Genomic DNA, 17698 nt, shown 5'->3' with positions numbered 1-17698 from the left:
GTCTTAAAAGCTATAAGGAAAAAAGACACAACCCACACAACAATGACAACAACTGCCAGGATACTTCTCATCAGGAACAACAGAGGCCAGAACAACAACACCTGCAGCGCGGGCAATATCAACTCAATTACCACCCTAGACAGAATAAAATAAAGATACTTGAAGACTAAGGGAATTTAACACCTTCAAGATTTCATTCAAAAGTGGGGCCCTCCCCGGGGGTGCAGTGGGTTAAAGCACAGCACTGCGAAGCTAGCCACAGCTGCTTCAATACCAGTTCAATCCCCAGCCAGGGAGGTGACCCACATGGCACAGCAGACCTCACCTGTCTCATCTGCTGCTCCCCTCAGCATTGCATCTCGTCGATCTGCCTGCTCTGCTCCCCATTCTGTCTCTGGTGAATCCTCTCACCACCTCCTGTACCTCACCTGTACCTCAGTTCTGTATGCATAAATTAATTAATTAATTTAAAAAGGATTTCATTCAAAATATTTTTAAAATATAAATTTCAGCATGGAGAAAATGAACTCTGACAGATGACATGGTGCAAAAAGTACTGGTAAGTACACATATATATTATAATTCTTTTATTTAAAAATTAGATGTAGAAATACTTTTTATTTCCAAAGTTACAACTAAAACAATACCTAGTTATCATAGATATCACTACTAAAATCTATAATATTGAAAAGGCTGACTACCAGTCTGGTGACAATTGCAGGGTATCTGAAACCCTCATGCTTGACATCAGGAATGTAAAATGGAACAACCAGTCTGGAAAATTGTTGGTTTCTCTTAATGTTAAATATTAATCTGCCTTAAAACATAGACACTTATCTTCTAATTATTTACTTGAGAAAAATGAAAGTGCATATCCACATGAAAATTTGTACATGAATGTCTAGATCAGTTTTATTTATAATAGTTGCCAACTGGAAACAACACAATGTCTATCAACAGATGAAAGAATCAACAGTTGTTATTATCTACCACTCAGTAAAAGAAGAGAATAAACTATCAATATAAACAGTAACAGGAAGGAATTCATAACTGTCTGAATTGAAGAATTCAAGCAAAGACTACAGAATGTATGACTATATTTGATAAAATTCTAAACAAATTGACCTGTACGTACAGAAAGCAGACCAGTACTTGCTTAAGGGTGGAGGAGGAGAAGTAAGAAGAGGAATTTCCAAAAGCACAGAAGACTTTTGGGAGTTCTATCAATTTTGTAGCCCTAGGATCTTAATTTATGGAGGTGATTCACTGTTAACACTGGAAAGTTCAATGCCATGGAAAGAATGTATTACATTTGCCAATTGAGGGGGGCATGCCAGGCTGCCTAGGCAAACACCAGATTTGGTCAGGAGGCTTTCCTCAGGGGAAAGCCTTAGGCAGACCCTTTATTGAGGTTTCTATGGGAAAGTCAAGGCAGGGCAGGGAAACAAGTCAGGACTGGTGGATGGTGGGGAATGTGGACTATGCTTCTTGTCTGGTACCTGGTCCTGGGTTAATCTGGAGCAGGGGACTTGTTGGTTTTATGTGTGAGTTGGATAAAGTGGTTCAGGGTGGGCTCTGGAACCCATGGGATTTATACTCTATCTTGATTGTTATTTTGGCCTCAGATGCCATCAATGCAAGACAAACAGACAAAGAATCTAAGAAAATAATTAAAACAGGAGCGATGGAAATGTTACTACATTGATCGATCTGATGATTTTGTGTCAGACTCATCAAATTATACATCAATTATAACTCAATAAAGCAGCAATATTGTATAATCACTAAATAATAGAAATTCAATGTATAGATAATTTGAAAATAGAGGAAATGAAAAGGAAATATTGACTGAAAGAAATAGTAAGCACAATGTAGTGAAAAGAATTTAAAAAATGGTCAAAATGAGACTCAGCACATCAATAATCACAAAAGAAACAATTTACTGCATGCCAACTGTTTTGAACACCACAATAACTTTATGACAAAGAACTAATGTTATCACCAGCTTTAGACAGATGAGAAAATTGAGGTGTAGAGAAATAAAGGAAATTGCTCAGGCCTCACAGAGATTAAAGGGAGAGCCAGGACTGGGATCCGAGTAGTCTGGCACATTCTCTTACCTATCACAGCAGAGGTGGAGTAAACTCACAGAGTGAATAAAAATCAATCATGCTGCTTACAAGTGACACACCCTATTATATGCTGGATCATGAAAAATAAAAAATACATCACCAGGAACAATAATATTTTAATATAGGCAAAACTGAACTAAAAGCAAAATTTGTCAAAAGGCTCCTTTTAACTACACTGTTATAATAAAATTAGCAAAAGTATTATGGATTGTGTCATTTTTTGTGCTCCCATGATGTCCTGAATTCTGAGGGTGGCTCTGATGTCACAACACCAGAGTCATCAGAAACTGATTACCATACAACCACTCCCCAACTACCAACTACATAGAAATTCTTTGTTTTTCCTGAAGAATCTTTCATCCAGAACCTAGAGTTGTCAAGAGAAGGGAGGATAAATAATAAAGGAGCAGCTGTCCCTATACCTTATTAGCTTTTATGACTCTCAAATACTTCACTCTAACATGGAATGAGCAGCAGAAAATTGTTTTATTTAGAGTCAGCAAATTTAGTCCAACTCCATCTTTTTTGCCTATTCTCCAGCTAAGCTTGAACAAATTTCTTAACCTCTCTGATTTTCAGATTTCTATCTTATAAAATGGTAATGATTCCAATATAGACAACTTCATAGACTGTAGATGAATTAAAATGAAATAAAGAAAATGAAAGTCATGTTGTAGTGGTATTTCTTATGTAGGTAGGTGTTATTATTTTGCTGTTAAAGCCAAAACTGATTTTCCACAGAATGAAACATATAACATAGGTACCAACAGAATTATTTTCAATATTGTAGCAGATAGTCACCTACAAGAACAATCTATAGTAATTAGTGTTTATAGAGTTCATTAGAATGTGTTTTATAGCACACATTATCTCTTCGATACTCAGAATTACTCTATGAGGTGGTATTATGATTGCCATTTGGCAGATGTGGAAACTGAGCCACAGAGCAATAAAATAGTTAGTCCAAGGTCACACAGCCTGTAAATGGTGGCACTGTGGCTCAGCTTGAGTCTTCCAACTCCTTCCCGATTCTTTCAACTATATCATTCTCTGCTTCAAAGACAGTAAGTAGTCAGTGACTTTATAGGAAGACTTTTCCTTCATATAGGGATAATTGATTCAACCTTTAAGATGTAGAAACTGGCTCTCCCTGGTGGTGCAATGGCTTAAAACTTCAGCACTATGAAACTCTCCACAGCTACTGTGGCATGAGTTCAATCTCTGGTGGGAGAGCTGACCCACATGGCACAGCAGACCTCTCCTCTCTTGCCCACTGCTCCCCTCAGCAGTGTATCAGTAGATCTGCCTCTGAAATATACTCTGTCAGTGAATCCTCTTACACCCTACCTCTGGCCTATACCCCAGTTCTTATATGCATAAGTAAATATTTTTAATTAAAAAAAATGATGTAAAAACTACTTTCTTAAACTGTTTTATACTCCTACTTTTGGAACAGTTTTGACTTTTCATACCCTGCCGTTGTCAATATAAAAGGGTTTCGTGGGCCCTCCCTGGTGGCACAACAGGTTAGGACACAGCACTGCAAGCTGGCCATAGCCGCTTTAGTGTGAGTTCAAACCCGTGCACAGGAGTTGATTCTCGTGGTGTGGCAGACCCACTCTGGCCCCCTCCCATTGCTCCCCTCAGCAGTGTACTTCATTGATCTACCTGTTCTACTACCCACTTTGTCTCTGGTGAAGCCTCTCACCCTCCCTGCACCTCTGGCCTGTACCCCAGTTCTGTATGAAGAAATAAATCTTAAAAAAAAAAAAAGACTCACCAATCAAAAAAAGGGGGGTTTCTTGTTTAACTTTAAATATCTACACTTCTACCTAAATAGAGCCTTTAAAAGCAAACATCTCAGGGACTGTCAAAAGAAAATTAAGGCTTTGCTTTCTCTGCCAGAACCATCATATATTATTAAACTTAGAACACCCATTTTGATCAAGCTTTATAAGAAAATATTGGCACCCAAATTCCATCACTCCTTAAAAAATTGCTCTCTATGAAAAAAAGTGACCATATATATTTGAAGTTTGTCATCACACAAAATAGAGGTCTGTGAGATCTTTGAGAGCTGATTAGGTCTGAACCCAGGATTTAGTTCCTATGGATTGCTGATGCTATCTCTCATTCACACAGCAATCAATACAAAGACAGAATGATGCTAACATCATTCTATCTTGGATTGTGATTGTGAAGATTTCTGATTATATTAAAACAATGCCTTGGCTTGAGAGCAAAACACCACTCTTATACTCCCTTGGGCTAAAAATTTTCAGTAACTGATGCTTCTGGCCTGACTTCCTATTATCAGCTTTTATGCCTTTAAATTACAACTCATCTTCACTGGTGAAGCAGTGTTTCATCCATGGCAAGGAACGTGGTTACAGATTGCATCCTTTGCTGATTGTTTTCTTTTTGTGCTCGGCAAAGAGCAAAAGCAGTAGAGTGCAGCAGTGGTGCTGTGTCTCCAAGCAAGGAAGAACTTGCACAAACAAAAGAAGAACAAAGATGAACAATACTTCAAAGTTAAAAGCCAACGAAAGAAAATCACATTATTTCTCAAGCAATATGTCTCGACCAGCACACAGAAGACCCGAATATCATAAAATAGTAAGATCTTTTTATAAATATACTCCCAAAGATTTTTTTTTCTGTTTCAGAGAAAATTTTTTTAAGTGATTTCTGATTTATTTTGAAAGTGATGGTATCAGCTGACTTTTTCAGTGGAACAAGTGAGTGTTTATTGGGGTAAATCATAGATGATATTAGGGCCTCCTTTTCTGACTAATAATAGTTACAAAAGTATCAAGTATTTCTTTTCTCTCTGACAGAAAATATGGAACGGTTAAGCAATGTTTGTATTTCATACTTACAATTTGTTGTATTTCAAAATTCATGGACTAGGAAGTGAAATATATATAAAATAATTTATGATGTGCTAATTTAAATAAGATTAGGTCAATAAAAACTCAGTATCAAAAGATTGCTTTCAAAATTATATCTGCTAGCCTTCAATGTAAGTAGTTTTGATTGTAATTTGTATGTAGTCTAAGTTTAGAGCTACTTTTAAAGTAATTATGTGTAACTCTTTGTAAGTTACATTTGGAGAAATCTTCAATCCTCTCTGATTATACTTTATGGCATTCAAAAGTTACAGATGTAAAAATGAATCATTAAATTTAAAGTCCTGTTAATTATTTTGGAAGACTGATAGACATTGCAGAAAATCATGCAATTGCAGCTATGGTTACTTAGAGTTGTCTAACTAACTGGCACATCTCAGGGGAAGACTGAAAATGTTCCCTCTGACTTTTGGAATCTTGATTACATTTATATGGATTTTGAAATACTAAAACAAATTGTAGATAGCTCATCACGTACCCAAATCACCTGATTTACCTATATCTAAAACCTCCTGAAAGAACTAGTGGTGTTGTGTTTCTCATATATGGAAATGATTGTTTTTTATTTTAACAGCTCTGTAATCTATGTTGATCTTTCCTATGATCAGTGGTATGAGCTTGAGACCATCTTGGATATGTACTTCAAGGTAGATTTGGTCATGAATCAGGAGGCTAGTCTTTATGGGTATTAAGCTTGAAAGAAAGCTGGAAGTGAAATATAATTAATAGTCACTCATCAGAATGAGAGAATTAGAGAATGTGCTTTTGCTAGTGAAAGTAAAAGAATTTGAAAAAGAGAAAAGGAAATAAAAATATGCCCCAACTACGTAACAGAGCTTCAGTATTGTGCCCATTTATAATTATAGTTAAGACCAAACTGAAATAATGGCATTCTTCTCTCTCTTCTCCCCTTCCCCTTCTCACTCCCCCAAACCTTTGCTTATTTGCTGCTGCAGTACAACACACAGCTGTAATTGATATTCTTCTGTTACTCCTTAGATTTGTTAGGCAGATATTACATATATAATTTAAAAGCTATTTTCTGTGATTTATGATTAGGTTTTTGGAAGATTTAAATAGGAACAAAATTAAATCAACTGTACAGTAACCCTGCAGCAATATGCTTAATAATATTTTTGTTTAAAATACTTGCTTTATATCTTTGTTTCCTAGTAGAAATATTAATGTACTATATCCATATTGTACGTGGTAGTGTCCTTAATGTAAAGTTAATGTATATAATGCATATTCTATACATATTTGATATTTGATCTATACTTTTAAATGTAAAGTATGTTTATATGTGCCATTAATATTTAGATTATATCTATTAAAATGTATTTAATTATAATAACTAGTCTACCAAAATAAAGACATATTGTCATGATATAAACCCTTACCTAAGTGAGTGGACATTGGTAGATTGAGTCAATTTTGGAAGAATGTGGATTAAAATTATGTAACATTTTGTAGAAGTCACTTTTTCTTTATATTTTTATTGTAGCATTTTATATTGAGGTAACATTGGCTTACCCACTATATAGGATTTATGGGTGTAGGTTCATACTTCTTCAGATGTATTTTCCACACTATGCCCATTATCAAAATCCACAATGCTTTAGTTCATTGAACACTCCTCCCCGCACATCTTCACCTCCACGTATCCCTTATGGTACGTTTAATTCTACAGTCAGATCTAAGGTTTGTTTTGGTTTACTTTTTCCTGTTTCTGAGAATTGTCTTTCTCCTGATTTATTTTGTACTTATTTTAGCTCAGTCCCCTCTTTTTCCATCCATGCTGTCAAAATGTTGATTTGTTGAATCATTCCTGCCTATGCTTAAAAAAAAAAAAATCCATTTTATAAAGACTATCTTCCCTCCTCATATTAGGTTACCCAAGATACCTGGGCCTGAAATAAAGATACCTCTTCCACCCTGGAATCTCTGTCTGACCTTTCATGAAAATGCAAGACCATGCAGAAAAGGTTATCTTGAGGGTGCTTCCCTGTCTTACTTCCACCTTCCTCCAACTCACTTGTATTCCAGTGTTTGTTTTTGTGTGCTTCAGAGATAATTGCTATGTCAGAGTGGAAATTTTGGTCAAAGCTCCAACCCAGCACTTCCAATTGCTGGGAAGATGGCAAATCACTCATTTCTCCTAAGATCTCATTCCTGCTTCTGTAAGGCTGAGAAAACTGGAATAAATTGTCTCTAAAATCCCCTTTCCTTTCTTAAATAGCATTCAAGAGCAGCAACAAATGAGTAACAAGAGAGCAGAAACAAATGGGATTGCTTGAACCTGGTGTTTTCTGTTTCCCTTGTTTTCATGCTATGTATGCTAAACTAAACCTAAATTACCCTAGTATTAGTTTTACTATTAATTAACTCCAAAGGAAAGGATAGATTTTGGAGATCTGGAAAAGAAGTACAAAGTTTATATCTCATAAACTTCTGCTATACTTGGATGCATCTTGATGGTCCCCTTGGCAGATCTGGAACCCACTAGGATTCTGCAGATTCATGGAAAGTCCCACCCAATTCTTTATAACATGGTTGTTGCATGCCAAAGTCCATTCTAGAACAGTAAGAATTTATTTTGTCAGGTTTTTAAAAAACCTTCCTCCATGTAAATGCATTACAGCTCACACTATCCAAGTAAATGCATAAGAAGATGTTTTCATGTTAAGAAACGTGTATTACTTACTTCTTCCCCTCCCCTCAGCAATATTTCCAAATATGGGTGCAGTATTCTCAAAAAGTAAAAATTGCTGCAATCATTAGTGGGGAGTAAAAAAAAGGACCACATGATCTCGAAGACTACTTTTGATAATAAGATTTTGTATTTAAAGAAAAGTAACTTTCTCTTTCTCTTTCTCTTTCTCCAGAACAAGGATCTTTTTGTCTTAACCTATGGAGCTCTGGTTGCCCAACTATGTAAGGATTATGAAAAAGATGAAGATGTGAATAAATATTTAGATAAAATGTAAGTAGAAGTCTTTCATCATTGTGGAAAACAAAAGCCTCTGCATTTTGTCTGCCTCTAAACACTTTCCTTGTTCCATTTTACCAGCTCTTCTAGTTCAGTGAATCACATCTTAGACTTGAGATAATTTCATGATTCCTTAAAATGGGTATTTGGATAGGTACTGTAAAGTAAAGATTTTTTTCCCATGTATTCCAAGCCCTGGACTTTTTTTAAAAGTTAGAAATAATTTCTCTTCTTGTCACTTATAAGCAAAGGATGTGGTAAAACTGAAATAGTCTCTTAAAAATATCATGGCTAATTAAATTGGGTCTTTTCAGTCTTAAGAAAACTCCTTCCAATATAAATATATGCTTACATAAGCATAGACCATCTGTGGAAGACTGCAAAAATAACTATTAATGATAGTTGTTTGAGACTAGAGAGGTTGGTAATTAAAGATGAAAGGAAGATTTGCATTTTCTAATATAGTGGTTTTATTGTTTGAATGCTTTTATCATTATTATGTTTTACTCTAAAGTATATACTAAAACAACCCACAGTATCCTTTTTAAGAAAACTCATTCTCCATATTTTAATTAGTAGGGGTTCCCTCCATCTTTTAATTTTGTCAAAATAATTATGAGATCATCAATAATCATCAGATTATTGCCTAGTAATCAGATATCTGTCAATATTTTTTAAAGACTTACCTATGCATACAGAACTGGGGTACAGGACAGAGGTACAGGGGCGGTGAGGGGATTCACCAGAGACCGAGCAGGGAGCAGAACAGGCAGATCAATGTAGCACACTGTTGAGGGGAGCAGGTGGTGATGGTTGTCAGGAGAGGTCTGCGGCCATGTGGGTAACCTCCAGGGCCAGGGATCAAATGGCTTTAGCTTCCCAGTGCTGTGCTTTAACCTGCTGTGCCACCGGGAGGGCTCTCTGTCAATATCTTGAACCTTTAAATTATGGATCCTGGAACGGACTCTTAACAGGGTAAAGATTAGAAAACCTGTATAGTTAGAAGATTTTGTTAGACAGAAGGGGAAACTTAGCCTCACTGGGCATTCTAGAGCTTTTAAAAGAGGATTCAAATTAAGAGAATTGCAATTTCCGTTAGAATCCAGGGGAAAAAAACATAATAGAAAGCTTAAGGCTTTAATTTGAAACGGGTTCCTCCCTTTCAGTAGGCTTAGCCTTTCACCACTGAAATCTGCTTTTTCCATTGTCCTGTTTATTTTGGCCCATGTGATTTTTTGTTATCATATTTTTTCTTAATTATTCAAAAGCATGCTCTCAACTAAACTGTAGGAGCTTCTTACTGTAATGCTTTTATCTGTTGTACTTTATATTGCTGCATCCAAATCATTTCACTTGTCTACATACATGTAGCTTTGAAATTAAAGAAACCATTTTTGTGACAGTCGTTTACAAAAGTATGCCTTCATTTTCACTATGGTTGTATTCCTCAACTAGATCGAAAGTTCTCGGCCTGTCTCGTTGAAGATGTCTGCTCAGCCATTGAGCTACATACTCAGTTCTATGATCGCATTTTAGTAAATGCTTTCAGAACTGTATTTCAGCCATTTTCTGTCTGGTGGAGTGCACAAATACAAATACCCTCTCCCAGGCCCCATAAATTTAGTTTCCCTGGAGTGAGAAGTCTGTTTTCTAACCTGGCCTTTGTTTTTCTTTTCACTAAATGTCAGCGTTCTAAATGATAAAACCTGCACTGGCAACAAAAACTGATTTCTCGATTTCCTTCTTCCCCTCTTTGAGAGCCCCTCCTGGACATGCCTGACTCCTACTCTAACAACTCTGCTAAGCAAAGAATGAGCACCCAGGTACCCTGTCCTATAGCAGACAAGTTAGCTAGACCCTCATTCTGATTCTGTCAATAGATAACGATAAGAAAGGTAGTTGCCTATGAGAAACATTAGACTACACACACACTTCTTTGATTTTAATTTACTCTATCAAGTTTGGGTCAGTCTTGATTCTAGTTAGATGCTATTGCTTGGAAGAGACTGATCAATATTCTCTAAATGTATTGCTCTCTGCTTCTGCAAACTGTGGGATAAATAAGGAACCCACTGCCAAAGAGCCATTTGACAAGTTTGGTTTTATTTGTTTTCCTCTTGTGCAAGAGCTAACAGAAAAATCCATTTTTAAACACTGCCAGACTCCATTAATTACTTAAATATCATTTTCAGACTACATTCTTTCCTTCATCTACAGGGGATATGGCATTGGAACACGGCTGGTAGAAGACTTTTTGGCTCGATCCTGTGTCGGAAGGTGCCATAGTTATGCAGAAATTGCAGACATTATTGCCCAGGTAAATGAACTTTCAACCTGTCAATATGGTTTTTAAATCTTTGATTTCTTCTAAATGTGGTGGTTTTCTGCTCTGGTTGAACAGGTTTCATCTATATTCCATATCAGGTGGTAAGAGAGGGGGCTTGCATTAACAAAACATTTCATTTTAGCACAGAAATAAAGCTACTCTGAGCAGAAATAAATGCTTTCAGCCCTGTAAGCACTTTTAGATTTTCTGAACACTTGGCATATGACGATTGCATGTCTTATATTGGGGGAAAATGTTATTACATGCTACTCTGCTTACCTTATATAACAGCCATATGACATGCATACTCAGTATCAATTTCTTTATAGAATCATTTTCAGCCTTTGGCTATCTTAGAGACCATTGTATCATTTTATTGTGAGATATTTTCCCAAGAGAAAGATAAAGCTTCCCATAAATGTTCCATACTCTAAGAACTTTCACTGCTGTGATATATGAGAGGCAACTTAGAATCATATGAGACCAGCTCAAGTTTCATAGATGAGATCAAGAAATGTATACGTAGGCAAAGTTCCTTTAATCTGCAGACCTATTATAAACATAGAATTGTTCATTTGTGGGAGACCTAGAAAGCTTAAATGGATATGAGATATAAGTTTATGAGGGCCAGGTATTTTGCCTCCAATTTCAAACAAACACACAAGTCAGTCCCTTTCTTCACCATTCTCCTAGTTTTTGACATTGTTATACAATTTGAAACTGATCCTTCATCTAAATCACCAAATCATCAATAATACTCCTACATAGTGCTTTGTGATTCCAAGTGCAGCTTCATGTACAATTTATCCTTCATTCTTATGGGATCCTTGAGAAGTAGGCAGCAGAATATCTCCATTTTACAGAGAAGAAAACTGATTCTCAGAAAGAATATGATCAAAATGGAATACTAGTTTATGTGAAAGAAAACTGTACATACAAAAACACAATCCAAATAAATTTTTCCCATTTACTGTTATTGCTACTGTTTTGTTATCTTATGGTCAGTGAATTATCTTGTTGAAATTGAAACCTAGATTTTCCAATTCAAAAGCAGTGAAGTTTACTATTTTTAAGAAGTCTCATTCCATGTTTGTAGAATGTAACTAAGATCCTGAAACAGTAAGTTTGAGACAGAAAAGGAATTTTCACTAAGCTAATTCTATGGGTAATGCTACAGAATAATAACTGTTTCATGGAAAATAAATAGTTGAATTACATCAATAAGGATTCTTTTCTATTTCTGTGAAAAATGCCTTTGGAATTCTGATAGAGTTACTTTGAATCTATAGATCATTTTGGGCAGTATAGAAATTTCAACAATATTGTGATAAGCAAGCAATGTCATTCCATTTTGTTTTCCTTTCTTAATTTCTTTCATTTTGTAGTTTTCCATATACAAGTCTTTGGCCTCTTTAGCTAAGTTTATTCTCCTTAGTTATATCTATTATTAGGTATTTTATTTCTTCTCTTGGTGCTATTGTTTAATTGTAGTGTTTTCTTAATTTCTTTTTTTTTTGAATTGTTGTTTGTTAGTATATAGCAGCCCAACTGATTTTTGTATGTTGATTCTGAATCCTGCAATTTTAGTGAAATCATTACTTATAAAATATTTTAGGAGGCTTTAGGGCTTTCTGTATATAAGAAAATATCATCTTCAGAGGTAATTTTTACTTTTTCCTTTCTTTTTTTTTTTTTTTTTTTTTTTGCCTAATTACATGGAAACTTCCAGCACTGTGTTGAATAGAAGTGGCATCCTTCTTTGTCCCTGACCTTAGAGGGAAAACTTTCAGTTTTTCACCATTGAATATGGCAATGAGGAAAGAATATCTTAACAAAAGTTACTAAGTAAAATGATATTCACTTGCAAAAGAATGAGACTGAAACTTATACCATACTCAAAAATAAACTCAAAGTATATCAAGTACTAAAATGGAAGTTCTGAAACTATAAAAACCCTAGAAAAAGAAATAATGGAAAAGTTTCATGATGTTGATCTTGGCAGAGATTTCACAAATATGACACCAAGCGCACAGGCAAAAAGCAAATGAGTAAGTGAGACTATTGAGCTAAAACACCGCACAGCTATGGCAGCAACAGAGTACAAAGACAATGTGTGGGCTGCGGGAAATATTTGTAAACCATAGATTTGGTAAGAAGTTAATTTCCAAAATATATAAGGACCTCTACAAATCTAGTTTAAAAAGAACCTAGTAATCCCATTAAGAAAGGTTGAGGATTTATTTTTTTTTTAAAGATTTATGAATTTGTGCATACAGAACTGGGGTACAGGCCAGAGGCTCAGGAGTGGCAAAAGGCTTCACCAGAGACAGAGTGGGGAACAGAATAGGCAGAGCTATTGAAACACACTGCTGAGGGGAGTAGGGGACAGATCAGGAGAGAGGTCTGCTGTGCCATGTGGGTCACCTCCCTAGGGGGGATCGAATTCTTGCTGCAGTAGCTGTGGATGGCTTCCCAGTGCTGTGATTTAACCCACTGCACCACCAGGGAAGGTCCAAAGATGACATATATTTTAAATGCTCAACACTAGTCACAAGAGGAATGTAAATCAAAACCATGAGATATTACCTCATGCCTATTGAATGACTTATAAAACATACTTCCACACACACACAAAGATAATGAGAGTTGGTGAAAGTGTAGCAAAAACAAAACTTTGCACACTGTTGGTAATAGTGCAGCCACTATGGGGAACAGTGAGATGGTTCCTCAAACAACTAAAATTTAACTACTATCTGATCTAATAATCCCACTCTGGGGATTTATCTAAATAATTAAAATAGAGAGCTCAAAGATAAATGAATACTTTTAAATTTGTTGCAGCATTATTCACAATAGCCAAAATGTGAAGACAATTTAAATGTTCACTGACAAATACAAACAAGTGAATAAAGAAGGTGTAGTTTATGCATTCAGTGGCATAATATCCTATCTTTTAAAGGGAGGAAATACTGCAATATACAGCAACATGGTAGACAAATCTTTCTTGATTCCATGTATTATAAGTTCTCTAAAATAGTGGAATCCCCTGAATCAAAAAGAGGAATGGCGTTTGCCAGGAGTTGAGGGTAAAGGAAAATGGGGAGTTACTATCCATGGACAGAAAGTTTCAGTTAAGCTAGATGAATACAACCTAGGATTTGATTTATAACATCATAGTTTTAACCCACATAATTTGCACTTAAAAACTTGTTAAGAAAGTGGGTTTTCATGTGTCCTCACCATAATAATTTTTAAAAGCTTAAAAGATACAGGCCCGTTTGATATAAAAATAAAAACATAAACAACATCTACTTTCTAAATTATCTCTTCTCTAAATGTTTCACATCTTTATGACCTTTCTGATGTCATGGAAATTCTTATCCACTCTTCATGCCTTCAAAGGACTGGGAAAAGATCCACTTCCACTACCAACAGAAGTTCTCCATCACCTTCACCCTTTTGTGTCAAGGGGTTGTCTCTTGGTCTTTGTACTTTCCTTCAAAGGTCTGACTTCTTCCCTCTTATTCATTTCCACTTCTTTAGCAAATTTTTTTTTTTTTTAACATGTAAGGATGGTGTTACCCAATTTAGGAGCAGTTTAATACAGGTGAAGACCAGACTTCAGTTGTGTATTCACCTGCCCATCCCTTGTTTATAATTAACAACCTTCATTAAAAGGCCCGAACTTCAGCAGCGTTATCACAGTAATCCTTGTAATCACAGCTCAGACGAAGCAGGTGTTCAATGTGACAGTGTCGGTTTCATAGGCAAGTAAGGTAAGGTCGATGACGTTTATCACAGCCACATGCTGCCGGTGGATCACAGCAAAATCAGAAGCAGGAGTTAATGGCTGTCTTTTGGACACGCTTACCCACAAAACACCGCCACCAGCCATACCAGATACTTAGCACCTATATACCGTGGCTTCCCCAGAACTAACTCACGGTGTCTGCCCCAGTTCTAAAGGAGAAGGAAAGGAAAAAGATCCCGTATAAAGATAATCTATTATATAAAGAAAACTGCCTAAACAAGTGCACAATTCCTCTGAGAGTCTGTCAGTGAACTACCGCAAGATTCCTCTGAGAGTCTGTCAGTGAACTACCGCAAGTAGGAGCAGGTCTCCTGACCCGACCCCCCTACTTTCAACTCATTTGCCTCTGAGAGAGGATTATGTAACTTCGGCATTAATAACATTTCCCGCTCTTGTTTTTCTCACTTTGCCTTTTTCAAAGGGGCGGTCATTCTACCACTGGCAAAGCCTCTCGGTAGACTTTAGGCAACAAATTACGCCATCTAGTGGTCTGAAAAGAAACCCTATGATGGAGTCCAAATCTAGAGCGCAAGAAACCCTAGCCTTGCATTTTATATAAAAAATACATGGCAGGCTCATTCTGCAATCGCCTTTCTGCAAGATTAAATTAGTGTGTTCATTTTTAGGATATTTTATTTTGTCATGTACAGTCTACTTTTTCAGTGATTGCCTCAAAGTACAATAAAAAATCTTAACACACTTATAATTTTATACACATAATTTATAATAATTTTGCACAGCATAATAACATATTGAAAAACTTTAGTAATATAGATCCTTCAGGAAAGTTCAACTTAACTCCCATCTGTTGCTAATTTTTTCCTTAGTAACCTCGTAAACTAAAAAGTGCATCTGCCATTAGCCCCAATGTACTGACAGTATAATTGAGACTTAGATCATATCACCGTGGACACATAGAAAAGCCAGTTTAGATTTCTTCTGATCTTGTTCCAGTGATTTTTCTCCCCCCCAAAAGTTGTTTCTCTTTCTTCTATTATGATTCTCTTTCTTCTATGATTGTTGTTATGAGAAAAAATGAAAATGTGTAATTTGCAATAATCACAGCTCACTTGAGTGATGGTAATGAAAAATTAAAAGTTTAATTTAACAAGCATTAGTTTCTTCCAGTGTATCACAAAGGCTAGTAAAACATAGTTGTACCTTTTTCTGGTCCAAGGTCTAAAATACATTTCCTTAGTTACACAAAAATATTGTCCACAGTTTCTAAACACATTTATGTTTGGAGAATTAAAAGTAAACTTGATGATTTAAATCAAGATCATCATAAAGTTAGACTTTACAAAACATATGTTGCTTTTCAAAAGTATTTTTTTTCTTTTTGAGGTAACATTAGTCTATTAACACTACAGATTTCAGGTGTACAATTTCTCACCTCAGCAACTGTAGCCATCTCACCACACCCAATACCAAATGTCCAGTCATCATGCACCACTAACAATTAAAAGTAATTTAAACAAAAGGAGCTCTGATGCTCATCAGATTCTGAAAGATAGTCTCACCAAGTCTAATACAGCAGAGATGAGAAGATAAAACTCCACAACCTGCTCAGTTACATTCCAACTGTGTGAGCCTGAACCTCATTTAGCTTGTTAGTACCTCAGTTTCCATCTGTCAGGTGAGTCCTCATTTAGTTGTACTTCTGATTTTCAGGTCTAGCTTTTCCCACCTAAAATCTTGATACAAAGCTATCATAAATAGGGAGTGTGGTGGGTGTGTTGTTCAAGGCCTCTTCAGAACATCAGTAACTTCTGGTTACAGAGCATGCTTATACTGCACAAACTGTTCATCAACCCTGGGGGGGAACAGAGGGAATTTCTCACTTTTCAGTGTAAACATCACACCTGCAGTGTTGTCACAGTAAGAGGAAATTTTAAAAATGACAAAAATATGGTGTAAAATATAGAACAATATAAAGAAGACTTGTTAAACTTGAAATTGTGATTTTTGGTGAAAAAAGTTGAAACTCACAAGCTTGCACTTATTTTAGGTATTCTGGAAAGCAAAACTGAGATCCTTTCTCATTACTAGTAAAAGTTGAAAGTTTAATTAAATGTGAGCAATGATGTTTTGGGTGAGGGATATAAAATCAATGAAATAATTGAAAGGAAATGCTTACAGGGGCCAATAGAAATGAGAATGCTTGAAGCCATAAAGAAAGTCTAAATGGTGAATGCTGTGAGCATAAACTCAAGGGCAAAATATTTAAGAATATAATCTAGAGAAGACTCTAAATAGCAGAAGGAATCATTTTAGTGAGTGAGTCATTTTGACTACAATAAAATGGTCCATTTAAGATTCAAGCTGAGTCCACATAAAAGAGTTCCAGCAAACCACATTTCTCATGTTTTAAAAATTCAGATCTGAATGTTCAAAGCTGCCATGGCTCAGTCTATACAAGTAATTCGAGTATTTTGAAGCCCCAAAACCCTGGGTCATTACACAATGGTAGCATCTCCAAGGTCAGAGAATTGTAGCCTCTGATACAAATTTGTGTTTGGAAGCACTGATTTAGTCTTCTGCAGACATCCAAATCTGACTATTTTAGTCACGTCAGAAAGCAGTCCCATGGTGTGGGAAGTGAATCAGTGAGGGCTATCAGGCAACAAAACCCAACCAAGCATTCCCACAAAGAAGGCTTAATGTAAAAATCATTAACTATTTTGAGGGGACTATTTTATAAGAAGGAAAAAATGTTGAAGAACTGTTAGGTCTGAATGGATACCCAAAGAAGACAGACATTTTGAAAGCATCTCCTTCCCTAGGCTGGGATTGCAATGTCCTTGGAGACAGCCATTTGTGGTCCATGGAAAATATTGCCAGACTGAGACTGACAGGCCTGGATTTATGGATCAAGGTTGGTAAACAGGAAAACACCATGGGGCTAGGTGGGCTGAGGTAGCCAGGAAGGAATTCCAGGCTGGATTTAGCAAACTGGAAAGTGAGAACCCAGGGATCCCATGCACCGCCAGTTACAGTTTCCAGAAGAAGCAAAAAAAGAAAAAAAAAAAATCATGGGAGAGGCCAGGAAATAAAGGCCCCTTCCTCGTGTTGCATCTCTACAGAATCTCCTTCCACTGGCAAAGAAGAAATGTTTCCAAGATTCAGTTCTAGCTTAAGAAGTAAGGTGATAAAGAGTATATGTAGTTGAGGTAATAAGGCAACAGCCAGCATCAAAGGCATGAACTGGTATATGTGTTATAATGGTTCTATGGCCTTTTTCGACTTTGGCAGCCTCGTGTGTGACTCCACATTGGAAGTCCAAACACTCTTGCCCACACAGGAATTATTCTCACCTCTAAGTCCAACTCTCACTGGCTAATAGAAGAGAAATGAGGCAAGGAAAGCCACAGTCTTTTCTCAGCAGGTGGTATTAACTTCCTGCAACTAAAGATGTGAAATAGACTCAAGAGTATGATTTTTTTTAAAAGATTTATTTATTTGTACATACAGAACTGGGGTACAGGCCAGAGGCTCAGGGGTGGCGAGAGGCTTCACCAGAGACAGAGTGGG

The 17698-nt window shown here is 36.3% G+C and overlaps 1 protein-coding gene across 2 annotated transcripts in view; it reads left to right on the top strand.

Annotated features, from left to right (window-relative positions):
- The window catches only part of TRAPPC3L (trafficking protein particle complex 3-like), a 55719-nt gene that overhangs the window by 4854 nt on the left and 33167 nt on the right, over positions 1-17698 (top strand). The window contains exons 1-3 of one of the 2 annotated variants that reach the window (XM_004673791.2): positions 4444-4748; positions 7927-8024; positions 10248-10347. In XM_004673791.2, the coding sequence (XP_004673848.2) occupies positions 4455-4748; positions 7927-8024; positions 10248-10347 (492 nt within the window). In that variant the 5' untranslated portion in view covers positions 4444-4454. Of the gene's footprint in view, positions 1-4443; positions 4749-7926; positions 8025-10247; positions 10348-17698 lie in introns of those variants that run through there. The other variant, XM_012721971.1, reaches the window with a different exon arrangement.

This window comes from Condylura cristata, unplaced genomic scaffold (assembly GCF_000260355.1).
Source record: "Condylura cristata isolate star-nosed mole 26May11 unplaced genomic scaffold, ConCri1.0 scaffold00001, whole genome shotgun sequence".
NCBI classification, from domain to species: Eukaryota; Metazoa; Chordata; class Mammalia; order Eulipotyphla; family Talpidae; genus Condylura; species Condylura cristata.
The sequence above is the reverse complement of the archived record's forward strand: the minus strand, read 5'-3'. Positions and strand labels throughout refer to the sequence as shown.